General features: G+C 46.1%; 1 protein-coding gene across 19 annotated transcripts in view; it reads right to left on the bottom strand.

The window, feature by feature from the left end:
- Nucleotides 1-387: 387 nt before the first annotated feature.
- CELF1 (CUGBP Elav-like family member 1) overlaps nt 388-16160 on the bottom strand; it is an 80591-nt gene continuing 64818 nt past the window's right edge. For 16 of the 19 annotated variants that reach the window (XM_035012826.1, XM_035012823.1, XM_035012825.1 and 13 more), the window contains 8 exons: nt 15749-15910; nt 12994-13069; nt 11380-11508; nt 10932-11042; nt 10027-10212; nt 7326-7469; nt 6702-6868; nt 388-6614 (listed from right to left, as the gene is read on the bottom strand). In XM_035012826.1, the coding sequence (XP_034868717.1) occupies nt 6741-6868; nt 7326-7469; nt 10027-10212; nt 10932-11042; nt 11380-11508; nt 12994-13069; nt 15749-15910 (936 nt within the window). In that variant the 3' untranslated portion in view covers nt 388-6614; nt 6702-6740. The remainder of the gene's footprint in view (nt 6615-6701; nt 6869-7325; nt 7470-10026; nt 10213-10931; nt 11043-11379; nt 11509-12993; nt 13070-15748; nt 15911-16160) is intronic. The other 3 variants (XM_035012830.1, XM_035012829.1, XM_035012822.1) reach the window with 2 other exon arrangements.

Consider the following 16160-nt stretch of genomic DNA (forward strand, 5'->3'; position numbering starts at 1 on the left):
CTCAGGATGAGGGGGAAAGTGGGTGGAGCATGAAAGGCCCCAAGAGGGGATGTGCACTCACAAGTTGGCAATTCTGCAGTGTGGCAGCCACGATGCTAGAAATGGAAGCATTACAAAAATGAAGGTTGCCAAAAAAGTTTGAAGGTGCTCCTGTGTCAGCAGGGACGTTGTCAGAAGAATGGAGGATGATGGAGAAGGTAGTTTTCTGGGAGAAATTATGGTCTTGCAGGAGCCTTAAGGTGAGTTCAGTTTCATGAAACTGGCACACCAAGCTGAAACCTTACCAGGACCCCCACCCCTTCCTCGGGGATGCCACCAACCCGCACCAGCCCCAGGGACCCTACTGACCACCCCGACCGTCAATAAAAACTCTGTAGACAACATCAGTTCTTCTCAAACAGTTTAATAGCAAATAAACAAAGGAAGGTACCACACTTGGCAGATACAAAATGACTTTTTGTCCGTGTGTCTGTGCAATTAAAACAGATTTAGGTTCCTCATTGGGACAAAAGGAAAAACACACAAAAAAGGAAGGAGATTCCTTTTAAACACATACTCCCTTGCTCCAAACTTGTAACAATTTTTTCTTTTTTAATCCACTACACAAACTCTGTGATCAAGTCAGAAAAGCAACAAAGGCTCTTCTTGCCTTTTTTTTTTTTTTAAACCATTAAAGTAAAATCCATAATTTTCTACATAGTACAACACAAGTTCACACAAAAAAGACATTTTCTTTTGCAAATCAAAACAGGAAAGAAAGGAAAAGCTCAAACAAGGTAAAGGAAAAGCATTTCTACGGCTGAATCACGACTTTGAGTTGATTGAATCCCGTTGTTGCTGCAGAACAGACTGTGCGTTTGGTCATAGTGGCAATTTTTTTTCTCTTCACATTGTGAAATCACTTTACATTGTTTTCTAGTAGAAAAGGCAAAAAACTGTACAAAACCCCTAGTGTTAAATACAACGTTTGTACCAATAAAAAACTCACACAGGTTTGTCTCCAAAATGTAAAGTTTCTTTTTTTTTTTTTCTTTTTAAATTATTCACAAAAAGCAGCTGGAAATCAGAAAGGCAGCTGCCGCTCCAGGGTCTCAAATCCATTAAAACCACCACAGAACAATTAAAACAATCAGAGAGAGAAAAGGAAAAGGAAACAACGTCCAACGTTTGGCATTTGGTTTTATCCACAGGTTTTCCCAGAGCTCCTCTTGGAATTGAAAGCAAAATAGATTGGCAAACACGGATTCTGAATACACAGGAAGGGGAGCCTCAGGGCCTTCTGCCAACAGAGGCGGCTCTGTGCAGTCAGACTGTGGGGTGCACGGCAGTCTCGCTCAGGCTGGGGTTCCTGGCCTCTTTCCACCCAATCACCCCTTCCAGGAAATTAAGCAACCTACCATGCACTGGGCCTCCATCTGGCTGCCCTCTCTTCCTAGTAAGAGTGGCCTCCAGCATAATACTAGGCAACCTGCGGGTCCCAGGGCAGAAATTCTGCCAGGATCCCTTCCTTCATCAACCCCTGCGTGGATGATGCTAACAGTGCTTCTACCTTCCCCACCCCCCTCCCCCCCCAGTACCCTCGGCTACCCCCTCTTCACCCTTCCCTGGATAATCCTACTTCCCAGCTCTCCCACCCACCAGCAGCTTAGGTCTGGGTGGAATCCATCACAAACTCCTCCCTCTGCAACCTCTTACCTCCACAGATCCATCCTGTGACCTCTTGTCTCCTCTGGCCTCTCCCTCCACCATTCACATTCTTACTCAAAAGTCCCTAAGACCCTGAGGCTGGATGGTGCCACAAGAGAGGAGAGCAAGCTCCCTTCAGGGAACCAAGGAACTGGCTTGCCTGGCACCCAGGGACAGTAGCTATTTGGCTCTTCACTCAATTAAAAAAGAAAGAAAGAGATCCCTGCCCTCCCCCCGACCCCACTAGCTAAGCAAGAGCAGAGCTGTGGTGAAGAGCCAGTGTGGGGTAGTTGGTGGCCAGGGCTGTAAACAGTGTGAAGACTGTAGTATTGTGCTTGTCACCTAGGGAGAAGCGCGGGCAGGTATATTGCTGCTCAGTGCACGGATGGCCTCCTCCGAGCGGTTAAGAGCACCCTCCTTCTTCGGGGCTGAGGGGCGCTCACTACCCCTGATGGGCTAAAAGCCTCTTGCCCGCCCCCTACCCCCACCCCCGCAGCCACTTTCTGGGTTCTACCTCTGCTCCTTGTGCCTCTCCAGGCCCCCTTCCCACCCATGTCTGAGCAGAGCAGCCAGCCTCCTGGGGGCCCCCTCCCCCCGGCCCCCCTGAGGCCTGGAGGCCACATGAGGTGACAGTCTAAGTGCACAGGCAAACGCTCTAAGGGCAAAAGAGGAGAAAGTTGCCACTTCAAAATAAAACAATACAATCTTGAAAAAAATAATCAACCCCGCAACAATTTAAAACAGCTTCTTTGAAACCCTTTTAAATCGGTCAGTTTTTGCACAAACTATAGAAAACAGAGAGGTGAAGGTGATATATACGAAGGTGTGAAGAAACAGCAGGAAACATGCAAAACTTGTTTTTTCTGGGCATAATCTTAGTAGGAAAGGAAAAAATTCAAAACAAAAACACAAAACAATACAAAAACAAAAAATCAAAGCATCACATTTTGCTGTGGAGACTGTAGGAACAAGCATGGAGGTGGGCACAGCAGGGCTGAGGGGAAGGGGCCAGGGGGATTTGAAGGCTCCCTGCAGAGTCACTCCAGGGAAGAACCACAAAAGAAAAAGAAAAAGGGCTGGCTGGGGCCCAAAACTGCAGCCTGTGGTCAAAAAGGAAAGGGGGTTCAGGTGTTTTCTGCAGTTGAGAACTCAGAAAAACAAAAGAACACATGCAGTCTCCTCAAGCCCCACAAACTATCAGCAAAATGTGCTCAGGAGCCTCAAAGGTTTTAGTGACATCTTTTATTTCATTGTTTACTTCAAAGTTGTCTTTAAAACTAAGCACACAGAGAAACAAAGCCTAGAAACGGACTGGCTGTGTGTTCACAGAAATACAAACACCACGCGGTATGTGCTAGTAGGGCTGCTCTGAAGACAGTTACAAAGAATTGGAATCACAAAATCAAGTGGTTATCTTATGAAGTTCTAGAAAAATAGATTTTTTTTTATATTCAAATGCAAGTTTAAATATTTCCCCTTCAGCAGTCGTTCTAGCAAAACCAATTTGGCAGCACAAAAGAAAAAAAAAAGGAAAAGAAAAAAGAAATAACAAAGAAAGAAACAAACATAATAAAAATACACGTCAGCATCAAAGGTCAACACAAGGTCAAAGGTGAGAGTTCAAGCATCAGAGAAGCTGAAGAGACAGGGATTTGGACGATGTACTTGACGCCACATCGACATGCTTTAGGCACAACGATGAACAAACGGCAGGAATCTAGAAAAAAAAACAAACCAGAAAGAGGGAGACCCACTGAGTTACACAGAGCAATACATCCAAACAGAGAGAGAGAGAGAAGAGGAACACTCACTGTGTACAGCCCTGAAATGAGGAGGCGGGCGGGGCGGGGGCTGGGTAATGACAGGGAACTTTTGCACATGCTAACAATGGACACAGGGAAAAGTCAAAAAGGACATGGAGGACACCAAGAAAACATCCAAGTGCCAGAGACAGAAGGGAACCTAAGGCTTGGATTTCCCCTGAGGCGCCCAAACAAGTCCGTGGTGGGAGAAGATAGGTCTCTGGTGGAACAGAGCTCCAGCCTCTCTCCTCCTCAAACCCGGGAGAAAGTAGAAGACAATGGCTGGGGTGGGGGGAACTCTCTAGGGGAGAGGGCCAGGATTTCCCCTCAGTTCAATGGGGATGGCCTTGTGTTTCCAGAAATCCAAGCTCTTAGCTTCCACGCAGGCCCTGGCCACTCATGTGGGACCCAGGAGACAATGTCTGGCTGCACTCAAGGCAAATCAATTTCATGATGAAACCCAGTAAGAAACAAAACTATAGGCAGAAAACACATTTATGTTAGGTGAAACCCCCACACAACAGAAAAGGATTGCTTAAGACTTGACTGCTAGTCTCCACTCTCCGAGCTGAACCCTTCCACACCATGAGACTTGTAGGGGAGCAGCTTCTTCACAAACCATCTTTGGCCTGGGGAGAGAACTGTGCTCAAGGGCAGCACTACTGTGTGCACTCACCGGGCAGGGGGAGGACAACAGAGAGAAGTGCCTGGTCTCACCAGCTGGCCGCCACGGCAGCCCAGGGCCCTGCTGTGGTACACAACCCCTTTTAGAAAAGAGAACCCCACAAGCAGGTATGGAACCTCTGGGTCTGCTAGCAAAGGCAGGCTGATTGCACCTTTGCCTTTCATGTTATTCGAAAAGGCGTTTCATAAGGTCCCAGAGCCCAGGACAAGTAATAGTGAAATGGGGGGAGGAGGGGGAGGGGAGAGAGCGTAGGAAGGGAGTGGAGTTCTGGGCTTTGGAAAACCCCGCGATGGCCAAGGAGGAAGACGGAACAGAAGGTCAGCTATGGCAGCACCGGCAGCACCCTGGGGAGCACAGCTCTCTCCTCTGCCAATTCACAGCATTAACTCCTTCCCCTCTGGCAGATTATTAGCTGGGCTGCAAACGGGCCACAGAGAGTCAGTAGTTTCAATCATACACAGCACCCTGTGTGTACAACAATCACATTCTGGATTCTACAAAATCCTGGCCTTTTCCAGAGATATAATTTAGGTAATAAATATTCTCCACCCCGGAGCTGTATAAAACTTCTATAAAAATAGAAACGACATTCTTGGTTCCAGCCGGTTGGGATTCAGAACAGCGCCTCCCCAACCTAGCATTTTTTTCTTTTTTTCTTTTTTCTTTTTTATTTTTATTTTTTGCATTTATTTAAAAAATCCCATCATGACCCTGGAAGCCTTTGGAACAGTTTTATCCTTGAAACACAGGACACATTTCTCCCAGTGCGCGGAATTCAAGTTTACGTGGTTCAGCTTAAGAAGTATGTTTCACGTCTCTTAGAGGACAACAGACCCAAGATATCACTATGAGAAGGGAACAGCTGTCCCTGCTTCAATGGGATAATCCAACACCACCAAACTACCTGTACAACAGCAAGATGGTCAATCCCTGTCTGTGACCCAAACGGACAGCGTGACAAGGAAAGAGCCCCCCCAGTCTGACTTAATACCAAACCAACCCCTTGAATCTCATCTCTGCTGCTAGGGGTCAGGACTGATGTTTGTGAGGCTGAAGATCCCAGGGACCCAGTCCCTGGCCTTGGCTAAGAGTCAGATCCCAACAGGGCTACCTCTGCCCAGATGCACATTCCCAACAGCACGTCCTTTCTGGCTCTCCACCCCCACAGCATTTCTTGGAGCTGAGGCAGGGCCCAGAGGCTGTGTGGGTCACAGGCAAGGGCTGGAGTAAGACCTGTGGGAGGCAGCAGGGAGCTAACTGTAAGCACGAGGACAAAAATGAACATGGTAATACTGAGGTAAATGAACACTAAATCCATATGGAGGCTGTAAACGTCCTGTTGTCTCCTCTGTCCCCAAGAGCAGAAGGGGCTGGAGTGGCTAGAAGAGGGGCCTGCCTTGAGGGGAATACTACATCTGGGACCCCTCAACCAAGGAGGCAAGCGCAGATTTCTCATCTTTTTAAGTAGTTAGTGCTGGCCACTGACAAATGCAGCACTCTGGCTTAAAGAGACCTTCTGATTCAGGTACACCAAGAAGCAGGCTCCTCCTCCCCTAACTCGATGGCTTTCGATCACTCTGCTCGGGAGAGGTGCCCCCCTCAGCTGGATACTATAAGCCCCTCTTGGATTTACCCTCAAGAAAAAGCTGTGCCTCGGGATGGAAGTGACACTCTCTGCTGTGGTCAACTACACGGAAGGAAACCAGACAGTGTCTTCCCTAGAGGCCTTGTTTAAAGGGACCTGTTAGAAATGGGCCATGTGGTCTTGAAATAAACTAAAAACGACCTGACTGGCTGCTTATTCCTAACAGCCAGCCACCAGCCAGGCAGAGCCAATCCAACACCAATGGATGGCTGGAAAAGCTGGTAATGGGGGACGTCTCCCTGCTTTTTGCATATGTCAGGCTAATTTAACAGGTGCTTTATTCCCAGAGAACTGTCATCCCCTTCTTGGGAAAGAGGAGCAGAAATCTTGCAAAATAGGTGGCAAGAACTCAGCAGGCAGCGAGGGAGGTGCTCCAGCCTCCAGCTCCCGGGGCCAGCGGGTGTGGGTCAACTCTCCTCACCTCCAAAGGCAGCCCTGCCTCCGCCCCCCAAGGCTCTTGGGCGCCAGTTATTTCACCCACTCTTGCACTAAGGTAGATTCTGGGGTCAGTTTTTGGTTTCACTCAGTCCTCTCTCTTGGGGTAGTTTGAGGAAAGCTCTGATCTTCTTTTTTTAATGTTTCTCCATTCCCCCTCCTCCCCCAGGGCGGTTTGATGTTGGTCCTTCTCAACACACACTGGTTACAAACACAGCAAACTTTAAATAAAGAAAAAAACTTAGGATATGGCACCTAAACTCCAAAGTAAAACACTGGAAACCAAAGCACAAACTCGTCCTCTGTACGAAGCGAAACTCCCACAGAAGGCAGTAGCCGAGTCTTCAGGGCAAAGCTGTGCCTGCAGAGTGGCGGGGGTCAGGGTCCAGGGCTGTCAACACACAGCCTTAGGGCTTCGAATCATTAAGGGTGCTCCTCCCCCACTTACCAGAAGACCCTCTCACTCCAGTCTCAGAGGGGAGCACGCTCAGTAGGGCTTGCTGTCATTCTTCGAACGTTTGAGCTGCACTTTAAGCCGCTTCATGCCAATCTGAAAGCCGTTCATGGACTGGATGGCAGCTTGAGCCGAAACAGGATTGTCGTAACTTACAAAACCTGTGTGTCCAAGCAGAACCCAGGGGGAGGGGCATGATGAGGCAAGGAGATTCTGGGTCCTCCTTACACAGGAGATACCTTATGAGTGAGCACAGTCTGATGTCCCAAATATCTCAGCAGGGACAAGCAATCCGGGAATTACATCACATGAGATAGATTAGGTTCCCAACTGTACCACTTGACATCTACGTGGCACTTTTAAGTTTTTTGACCAAGCTATTTCCATACATTATTATTATTTTTTAACCTGTGGAACAACAGTGTGGGTAGAAACCCACCATCCCTGCTACAGAAATGAAAAAATTGAGGCTCAACAAGAGGTCATGATGTCTGCCCAAGGCTGAGTTAAACAGTAACCCAAACTCAAACCCAGTTCTTCCTGCTATCATCAGCCCCTTCTCATTCTCAGTGGTAACAATACTTAACCCTCCCAACACCAGAAGAGAAGCCAACATACCAAAACACTTGCTCAGGTTTGTCTGCTTGTCTATGAAAACCTTGGCAGACACGACATTCCCAAAGGGCATAAACATCTGCAGCAGGTCCTGATCTCCAAACTCCTGGGGCAGGTGGTAGATGAACAGGTTGGCTCCCTCTGGACCTTCAAAATACCCATTGATTGAAAAGGCATCAGTGTCAAGCTCACCTCCTCTCCACCCGCCCCAGCCCTGATACCACTGTTTCTCATTTCTACCTGCGTTAACACTGTCTGGATCCTGGAGCACCTGGGTGGCTTAGTCAGTTAAGCAGCCAACTCTCGATTTTGGCTCAGGTCATGATCTCAGGGTCCTGGGATCGAGCCCCGCATTGCGCTCTGCGGGGAGTCTGCTTAAGGATTCCCTCCCTTTGCCCTTCCTCCTGCTCTTCCTCTCTCTCCCCCTCACTCTCAAATAAATAAATCTTAAAAAAACAAAAAACAAAACCTGTCTGTATCCCAACAAACAGATTCGTTTGGAGAACTAAAGATTCTCCAAATGCAAAACAGGAAACTGAAGAGCAATCACTGAAACAGACTCCTTCCCATTGAGGGGTATCAGAATTCGACCTTGTGGGAGGAGTGAGTGCTAGGACAATAAAGTAGGCAGACTTGTGTGTGGCGCAATAAAACCGGAGACTAAAGGCTTGTAGGGAAACACAGAAAAAGAGGTAGAAAGAGATTACAAACAAAACAGGTTTCAAAACTGTGCTAGAAACTACTGGGACAGCAAGAGACTGGCAGTTGCGAGGCAGGAGGTGGGGACAAGGAATGACTACAAAGGGACATGAGGGAATTTCTGGGGGTGATGGAAACATTCTCCATCTGTGAATGTGGTTACATGACTGTATGCGTTCATTAAAGCTCACAGAGCTATATATTCCCAAAAGCGTGAATTTTACCACATGTAAAGTGCACCTCAATAAAAAGAAATTATATTTTAAAAAGTGCCTATGAGGGCGCCTGGGTGGCTCAGTCGTTGAGCATCTGCCTTCGGCTCAGGTCATGATCCCAGAGCCCCACATCGGGCTCCCTGCTCAGCGGGAAGCCTGCTTCCCCATCCCACTCCCCCTGCTTGTGTTCCCTCTCTCCCTGTGTCTCTCTGTTAAATAAATAAATAATAAAAAATAAAATAAAAAGTGCCTATGATTAACACTGAGCTCAAAAATAGAATATGCTTTCCTTTTCCAACCACTTATGCTCAATGACTTTCTAACCAAAGAAGCCTTATTACAATTGCAGTCCAGCCATTCTCCAACCACCCGGCCTCCCTGCTGTTGCCAAACACATTACAGAACAGTACTGCCTCAGGGCCTTTGCAGTTGGTGCTCCTCTCCCCCATTACTCTTCTTGCTCTAGATTTAGGCATGGCTTGCTTCCTTACTTCCTCTGGACTCTGCTTAGATGTGAAATTAGAGACCTCTGACCATTCTACACAAAATGCTATGCCTCTGGCATTCTCCATCCCTCCATCCCTCTTTCCCATTCATCAGTCTTCAGAGCATCATGTGGAACACCTCATGCCTTTCCTGCTTTACTGTCTGTCTCCACAGTTCTTTCAGTTCCCCTACTACCACATCCTAGCACACAGAAGCATCCTGACTGAGAGCAGGTGAGGATGCACAATACCAGGAGTCCTTGCTGCCGTGGCAAGAGAGGATACGTGTCTTTCCCCCACATTAGTGCTTAAACCTTGCCAGCTTCTGGCCACAGAAATCCAGTAAACTACGAGCACTGAGGTGTCAGCAGGACTGTATTCATGCAAACCACTGTCAGGCGTCTTTCTGCCTAGAAAGTCTCTCCTTATTTATGTCAAAGTACACACTTCCCAATTCACCAGCACATGGGCCATAACTCTTTCTGTCCCATCATCTTCAGTGTGTCATTAGGAAAAATGGAGAGCAAAAAAATGAGGAAAACGCCAAATAACAGAGCTTAAAAGGGACACCCAGACAGAAAGTATCCTCTGACAAGTTTGTAATCCACAGACTTTTTTTTTTTTTGAGATTTTATTTATTTGCGAGAGAGAGAATGAGAGACAGAGAGCATGAGAGGGAGGAGGGTCAGAGGGAGAAGCAGACTCCCCGCTGAACAGGGAGCCCGATGTGGGACTCGATCCCGGGACTCTAGGATCATGACCTGAGCCGAAGGCAGTTGCTTAACCAACTGAGCCACCCAGGCACCCAAGACGACTTCTTAACAACAACAACAACAAAAGACAGCGAAATGCTGTCAAACAGTAAGGTCACTATGCTTCTTCATCTAAAACCTGCAGCCTGGGAGCGCCTGCCTTCAGCTCAGGTCATGATCCCGGGTCTTGGGATTGGCGGGGTGCCTGCTTCTCCCTCTCCCACTCCCCCTGCTTGTGTTCCCTCTCTCGCTGTCTCTGTCAAATAAGTAAAATCTTTTTAAAAATAAAATAAAAAAGTAAAAAAATAAAACCTGCAGCCTGATTACAGGAGGGCAAACAGAGGTTCTGATCTGAGCCACATCCAGAGAACATTCCAAAAGCAGAGTACAGTTTACAGAGCTTATCAGTCTACCTTTGACAGTGCCAAAGAAAAGCATGGGTCTGACCGCCTGACTGGTCCTCTTGGCCTTTGCCCTGCCTTCACCTCTGCTGCAGGTAGAGTAATCCCCCCGTCCTCCCAGTCCTTAACTGTAGCCTCCCTTCTCTACTCACCTTCCTTCTGACTTCCAGCAGCACCAATACTCTGCTGTGTCAACAGGTTCTGGTTGTACAGAGTGGGGAGTGCCGCAGCAGCATATTGCTGGATTCCCGAGTAGGCCTGTGTGAGGGCCTCCATGGTGCTCCCGGTGCCGTTGGAAAGGCCACTGCTCCCTAGGCCACCATTTAAAGCAGCCATCCCTTGGTGGTGGGGAAGAGCAGGATTAACATATCGGAAAGACTCGAGTGGCACCAACAACAACTCCAAAGTTCTCCCTTTTTGCTCTCTCTCAGCTTCTCCCTGAGAAGGACCACCCATCTGACTGGTCAGATCTCAGGACACTCACCAGGCCTTATCGCTCATGGGAACATTAAAAACGCCACACCCACGTGTGGCTCTCCCCATTACCTTTTTCCAACCTGTGCAGGAAGCGATAACACTTACACATGACCTGCTCCATTTTCTCTTTGACTTTTCTGTCACTTTCTCATACAGAGTTGGAATGTGGTAAAATAAGCATCTCAGGTTTGGGTGCTAAAAGGGGTGTGTGTGGTCTAGGACAAGATGTGGGTAAACCCTATCGTCGAAATAGCAGCTAATATTTATTTAAACACATTCTACATGCCTGACACTGTACTAAGCCATGTGCTCGGCACTTTACCTACGTTCTCATTTACTTAACAACCCTCAAAGTGTTCTTTTCCCACTTCACAGATGAGAAAATGACCTTAGGTGGTATTACGTTACAGCTAGTTAAGGGGCAGAGGTGGGATTTAACTCAGGTCTGACTTGAAATCCCATGATTATTTCTAACTTTACCGGGCCACCCTGTTCATCCTAATGGTGACCTACCACAGTTGTTTAAAATGTGCTACCTGCACAACGAATGGCCTAATGACATCCAGGGGCTGTCCCTCACCTGCCAAAGAGCTGACATTGAGGCCTGCCGTTGCTCCAGCTAATGTCTGCAGGGCTCCCAGGGAGGCGATGGGGTTGACAGAGCTGCTGCTGGAGGAGCTCGGTGAGGACCCTGTGATCAGAAACCCGGGTGTTAAAGTCAAGCCAACACCTGCTTCGCGTGTCAACAGGAACCAAAGCACAAGACTGATACTACTCAAGTATTCTCTCAGTAAAGAGGTTTTCAGATTCCGATAACTGTCGCTGCAGGACATAAAGCCAAATAACAGTTACAACAAACTAAAAATTATGAGATTTCTCTGAAGTCAGAAGATGACATTTGAAGATTAATTGTTCACAGTCTGACCCCTTTGGAAATAGATGTTAACTACTCTCCAGAATGACAGACCCCTCTCTGGGGATTCTGCCCAAGGCACACAAGGGCATGTTGGTTCCAGTAACACACTTACCTGAACTGGTGAGTACGCTGAGGGGACTGCTGGATGTAGTGAGAGCATTGGTACCACTTGGTGTGTTCTGAGCTGCACTAGCTGCAGCGGCTAGAGCAGCCAAATTCTGTAACTGCATTGCATTTAACCCTGCAACATCCAAAGCAAGAGATCAGCCAGTACGTAAGGGTTCCTCATATCCGTTCCATCAATGACAGCACACACTGGTGAAGGCTGGTCCCAAAGAGGAACTATTCTAAATAAGCTTTACAAGCAACACTACAAGGCTCTAAAAAAGATTCAGATACCACTCAACTCATTAAGAAACTTGACCTCATTGCCTCAAGAGAAGATATCCAATCCAATAGCATGCCACCCCAAGTGAATATTCAGAAAAGGGACTGGCAATTAGGAAACCAAGACAGGGTAAGGTCTGTGGTCCACCACAAAGCCAGGTGTCCAAGAGAACAACAAATGATAAAACTTGTGGCACAGAATGGAACTGCATCCGAGCCCCTCACTCATACTTTATAAGGGATTTGCTCTTTCCAATGGAGGTGGACAGGCAGAAAACACAGCAGGATCCAGGTGACCAAGGGGGATAATGACAGAGGAGGATGCACGTGAGAAAAGCAACAGGAGAAAGACTAAAGAAAAACCACCATTTGAAGAGCAGATTACTCATTAGTAGGAGGAGAGAAAAACACCAAGGGGAGAAAACCTCCAAGCAAGTTAAAAGGAGCAAGAAATCTGAACTGCACTGACAGTATGCTGCAAACCATTTATTAGATGATAGAAAAGCAGATGGGAGGTGGTGATTGGGGGTAGAGTTAGTGAGAATAAAAACTGAACTACAACACAGATTTACAATCTAGCAAATTTCCAAAAACATAGCAAACTCCAAGTCCTTGAGACAAAGTGAACCCCTATCAAAATTTCTCAAATAGCAAAATGTAGTTCACTTAAGACTACCCCTTTCTCAAATGCACCTGCTGAGCCTTAATCCACTGCAGAAGAGGTAGCGGCAGGGGGCACTGGAAATGCTTTGCTCCCCCCTTCCACTAACTTGTCTGACAGCCCCACCTTCAAGTCTGTCTGTGGAGCCCCATCTTTTGTCGTAACTTAAGTATTTGTCAATTAAGTTTTCCGTGCACGTTAACAGCAACAAAAGGTAATTCACCTAAGAAATAACATGCATAAGACAGAGGTAAACTAACTGCCTAGGTTCTAGCAGTTTCTGGTAAGCCATTTGCATGGATGCTGTCTTAGGCTTCAAAGAGTCACTGGAAAAATCACTTTATTGGGGAAATAAAGAGTTCCTGCAATTTTCTCCTTATCAAAATGGCCTCAGATGGTCTACTCGTGCTAACAGCTCTTCTTCATCTTCCTCCTCAACAGAGACTTAAAGGGGTGGAGAGCATCAGACAACCCCAGAGCAATCTTGTATAGCAACTAAAAGAGCCACCTTCCAGAGACAAGGCAGTTGAGTCCTGGGATGTTCATCTCACGTTGGGTTTATGAAACGGGTGGGAAAACATCTGTTTTCTGTACAAACGGTCCAAAACTCTCAGACTGCTGTTGGCTGGGCCTCGTGGCCTGGTTGCTGCCGCTCCTCCACAGCAGTGAAACACTTACCTCCCATCGGGTGGAGGCCGCTCAGGGTGCTGAGGTTCCCAGAGGAGGCAGTCTGCTGAAGGAGCTGCAAATAAAGCTAGACATTACACCAAAAAACAGAACAAGAGTGAGAGTGAGGGCTGGTTCTGCATCTGGGATAACTCTACAGCACAGCAAAGCGAGAGTGCAGAGGCCCCCAGAGAGAAGAGAGCTGAAGACAAGAACCCAAGCCAACACAACAGAAACATGAGGCTTATGACAGCACAGGACAATACGACACGGCTAAAGCCCTGCCCCAGGAGACAGTTACGTTCACTGAGTACTAAGCCAGGCTCAAGTCCCTGGGCAACAGAGGGCAGCACAGCAGAGGACAGGAGGAGAGCAGAGAACTAAGCTCAACTCAAGCAGCTATGTAATCACTGCAGTGAGTGTCCACACATGGATGACCGCCACTTCTAGTTCCTCTCTCCCAAGTTCTCCTTAGTTCGGGCCACACATCTTATTTTGTAGATTGTTTCCACCTAAATATTCAATTTCTACATCACACAACTACTTTAAATATCAAATCTAACCATTTCAGGGTCTTTCTTTCTTGGAGTCCTTCTTTGCTGGTCACAACAGACCCATGACTAATCAGTCTTTCCACACTCTTCGCACATCCATCCAGCCCCATTTATCTCCTCCCCCACAAATTGGTCTCCACTGTTGCAGATGACCAAATGACTGACTGACTGATAGATCAGTTCAGTGTATATTCCCTTTCAATGGTTGTTCCCTAACAAATAAAACAAGAGGGCCTGTCCATGAGCTTATGGATCTTTGTGACCTTATTCACTATCTTAGCATATAGTAACCTGTGCCTAACAAACCTGCTGAAAACCTTTGCTCCATTCAAAGCCAATCACTTTTCCTTATGGACAACCGATATTCCTGTTTCTGGATCCTTTATTCAACCTGATGCTCATTCCCATAAACACCTGGCCTGGTTTCCCTGTCATCATGAACCTCTTTAGTCCATATAGGTTTCAGGAGGTCCACAAACCTCCGATACAGAATGAAAAAATGTGCATGCACATAATTTTTATCAGCCTCTCAGCGGGGTCCACACCCCACAAAGATTAAGAACCACTGCTCTAGTCCAAGAGAGATCAGGTTCAAGTCCACCTATTCCAGAAAGAACCTCACAATTAATGATAATATACCATTTATACACCCACAGCTTTATTTTTGTCTGAATACCTCGGGCAATGTGCTCAATTCCAAGTGGTGGACTGTGTATACTGTACTTGGCACCTTCATTCCCTCCCTAAAGGAGAACAGCTCTGAGGGCAGGGATCATGTCTAACTAAAACAAAGAGACTTCAGCTCTCAACAAATACCATCATGCACTGCTGGATATGGCAATGGCAATAAAAAGGGGAGTCTTCCCTAAAAAGAGCTTCAAAACTCTCTAAGAAAAGCAAATGCATTACCATGGAGATCATTTTCAACATATTATCATTTTGGCAAAAGACCAAAATAAAATCTTCCTGAATTTTCTGAACTTATAAGCAATGTTCTAGCCCTAAGAAACATTTTAACCTGTTGAGATATATCAACCATCTACATTTTTTTAAAATGATATGTGATGATCTTTATTTTTTTAAAGATTTTATTTATCAGAGAGAGAGAGCATGAGAAGGAAGAGGGTCAGAGGGAGAAGCAGACTCCCCGCTGAGCAGGGAGCCCTATGCGGGACTCGATCCTGGGACTCCAGGATCATGACCTGAGCCGAAGGCAGACACTTAACCAACTGAGCCACCCAGGCACCCCCCATCTACATTTTTTGACTTCAGAGAAATACTAGCTGGAAAACTGGGATTTCTTCTAACGTTTTAGAAATATGAAGGCCATATTTGGTGTCAAATTAGCCAAAACTCAGTACTGAAGGACAGAAATCATTGCCTTTCTTCTGTTTCTGTAGAACAATGTTTTAAAGGATGAGAAGTGAAAGACTATAATTATTCTTATGTGTATATTTCTGGGACTATCCATACAAATCTAATGGTTTCAGCACTGATTTTCCTTCGGTGATAGCTTCACAGATGAGACAGTTTTAAGTGTCTTGTACTGTCTGCTATTCTTTCAAGGGTTAAAGCAGTGGTGATCCCCTATAATATATATTGTAGATCTAGTAAATCTAAATAACAAACTGGAGCCTTTGGACTACATGACTCAAACTCAACAAAAGAGAGATCAAATTAAAGGATCTATTTACAATGTAGTAAACTCAAATATACACCTGTAATACTCATTTAATAATGTCCATATCAATATCTTGACCTCTCACAGTCAGCGGGAAGAAACATTTATCATACTCTTCAGGGAAAACTCAATTAGGATTTTAAAGATGCCTTCTGCATCTGGGAGAAAGAAATGGAGAAAGGTATTTGGTAGTTAAGATTCCCTCAAGATCTTCTTTTAAGAAAACTAAAGGGACAGGGACATATGAGATCTTTCTAAATCTTTGTATCAGGAAATCAGGATTTCACTTTAATAAAGTAGCGGAAGTCTCAAGATATAACCCAAGATGTGTGATGAGAGAGAAAAGAGAAAGAAAGATGGTGAGACAGATACACTAACGTAACTTAAAGAATATTGCACTGCCTGAAGTTTTACAAAAAAAACTGGACACGTTAAAGTAGTAAATGCCATTGTGTCTATTAGCTAGGGACAACACAAGAAGAAACAGCTGGGAGCTTGCACAGTCTGCAGAAAGCAAACCACAAAGACTCACTGCTAAATACTGGGGTCCAAGAGTATTTAGACCAGCAAGGTTTCCCCACACAGATGCTGCGCTGATTTGCTGCATCTGCTGCTGGAGCTGCTGGGCCATTCTCTTCTGTTCTTTGTCCTTCTGCGTATCAGCAAATTTTACCACCATGGGAGATGAGCAACCCTATGAAAACACCAAAGCCAAAGGGTCAAATTCCTCCTTCTGGGTGAAAGAAAAAATCCTTTGTAGTGACACACAAGATGCATTCTAATTTCATTCACTGCCAAATGACTCTCTTCCTGATAGACACAAGTGGCAAAAGACAAATTTAAAAGGGCTACTTCTAATATGTTAACTTCAAGAGAGCATCATTTTTTAACTTTAAGATGTTTAGCCTACTTAACCTTTAGGGCAATCGGACGCTGTACATGCT

Source organism: Mirounga leonina, unplaced genomic scaffold (genome assembly GCF_011800145.1).
Source record: "Mirounga leonina isolate KUSES-001 unplaced genomic scaffold, KU_Mleo_1.0 Mir_166, whole genome shotgun sequence".
NCBI classification, from domain to species: Eukaryota; Metazoa; Chordata; class Mammalia; order Carnivora; family Phocidae; genus Mirounga; species Mirounga leonina.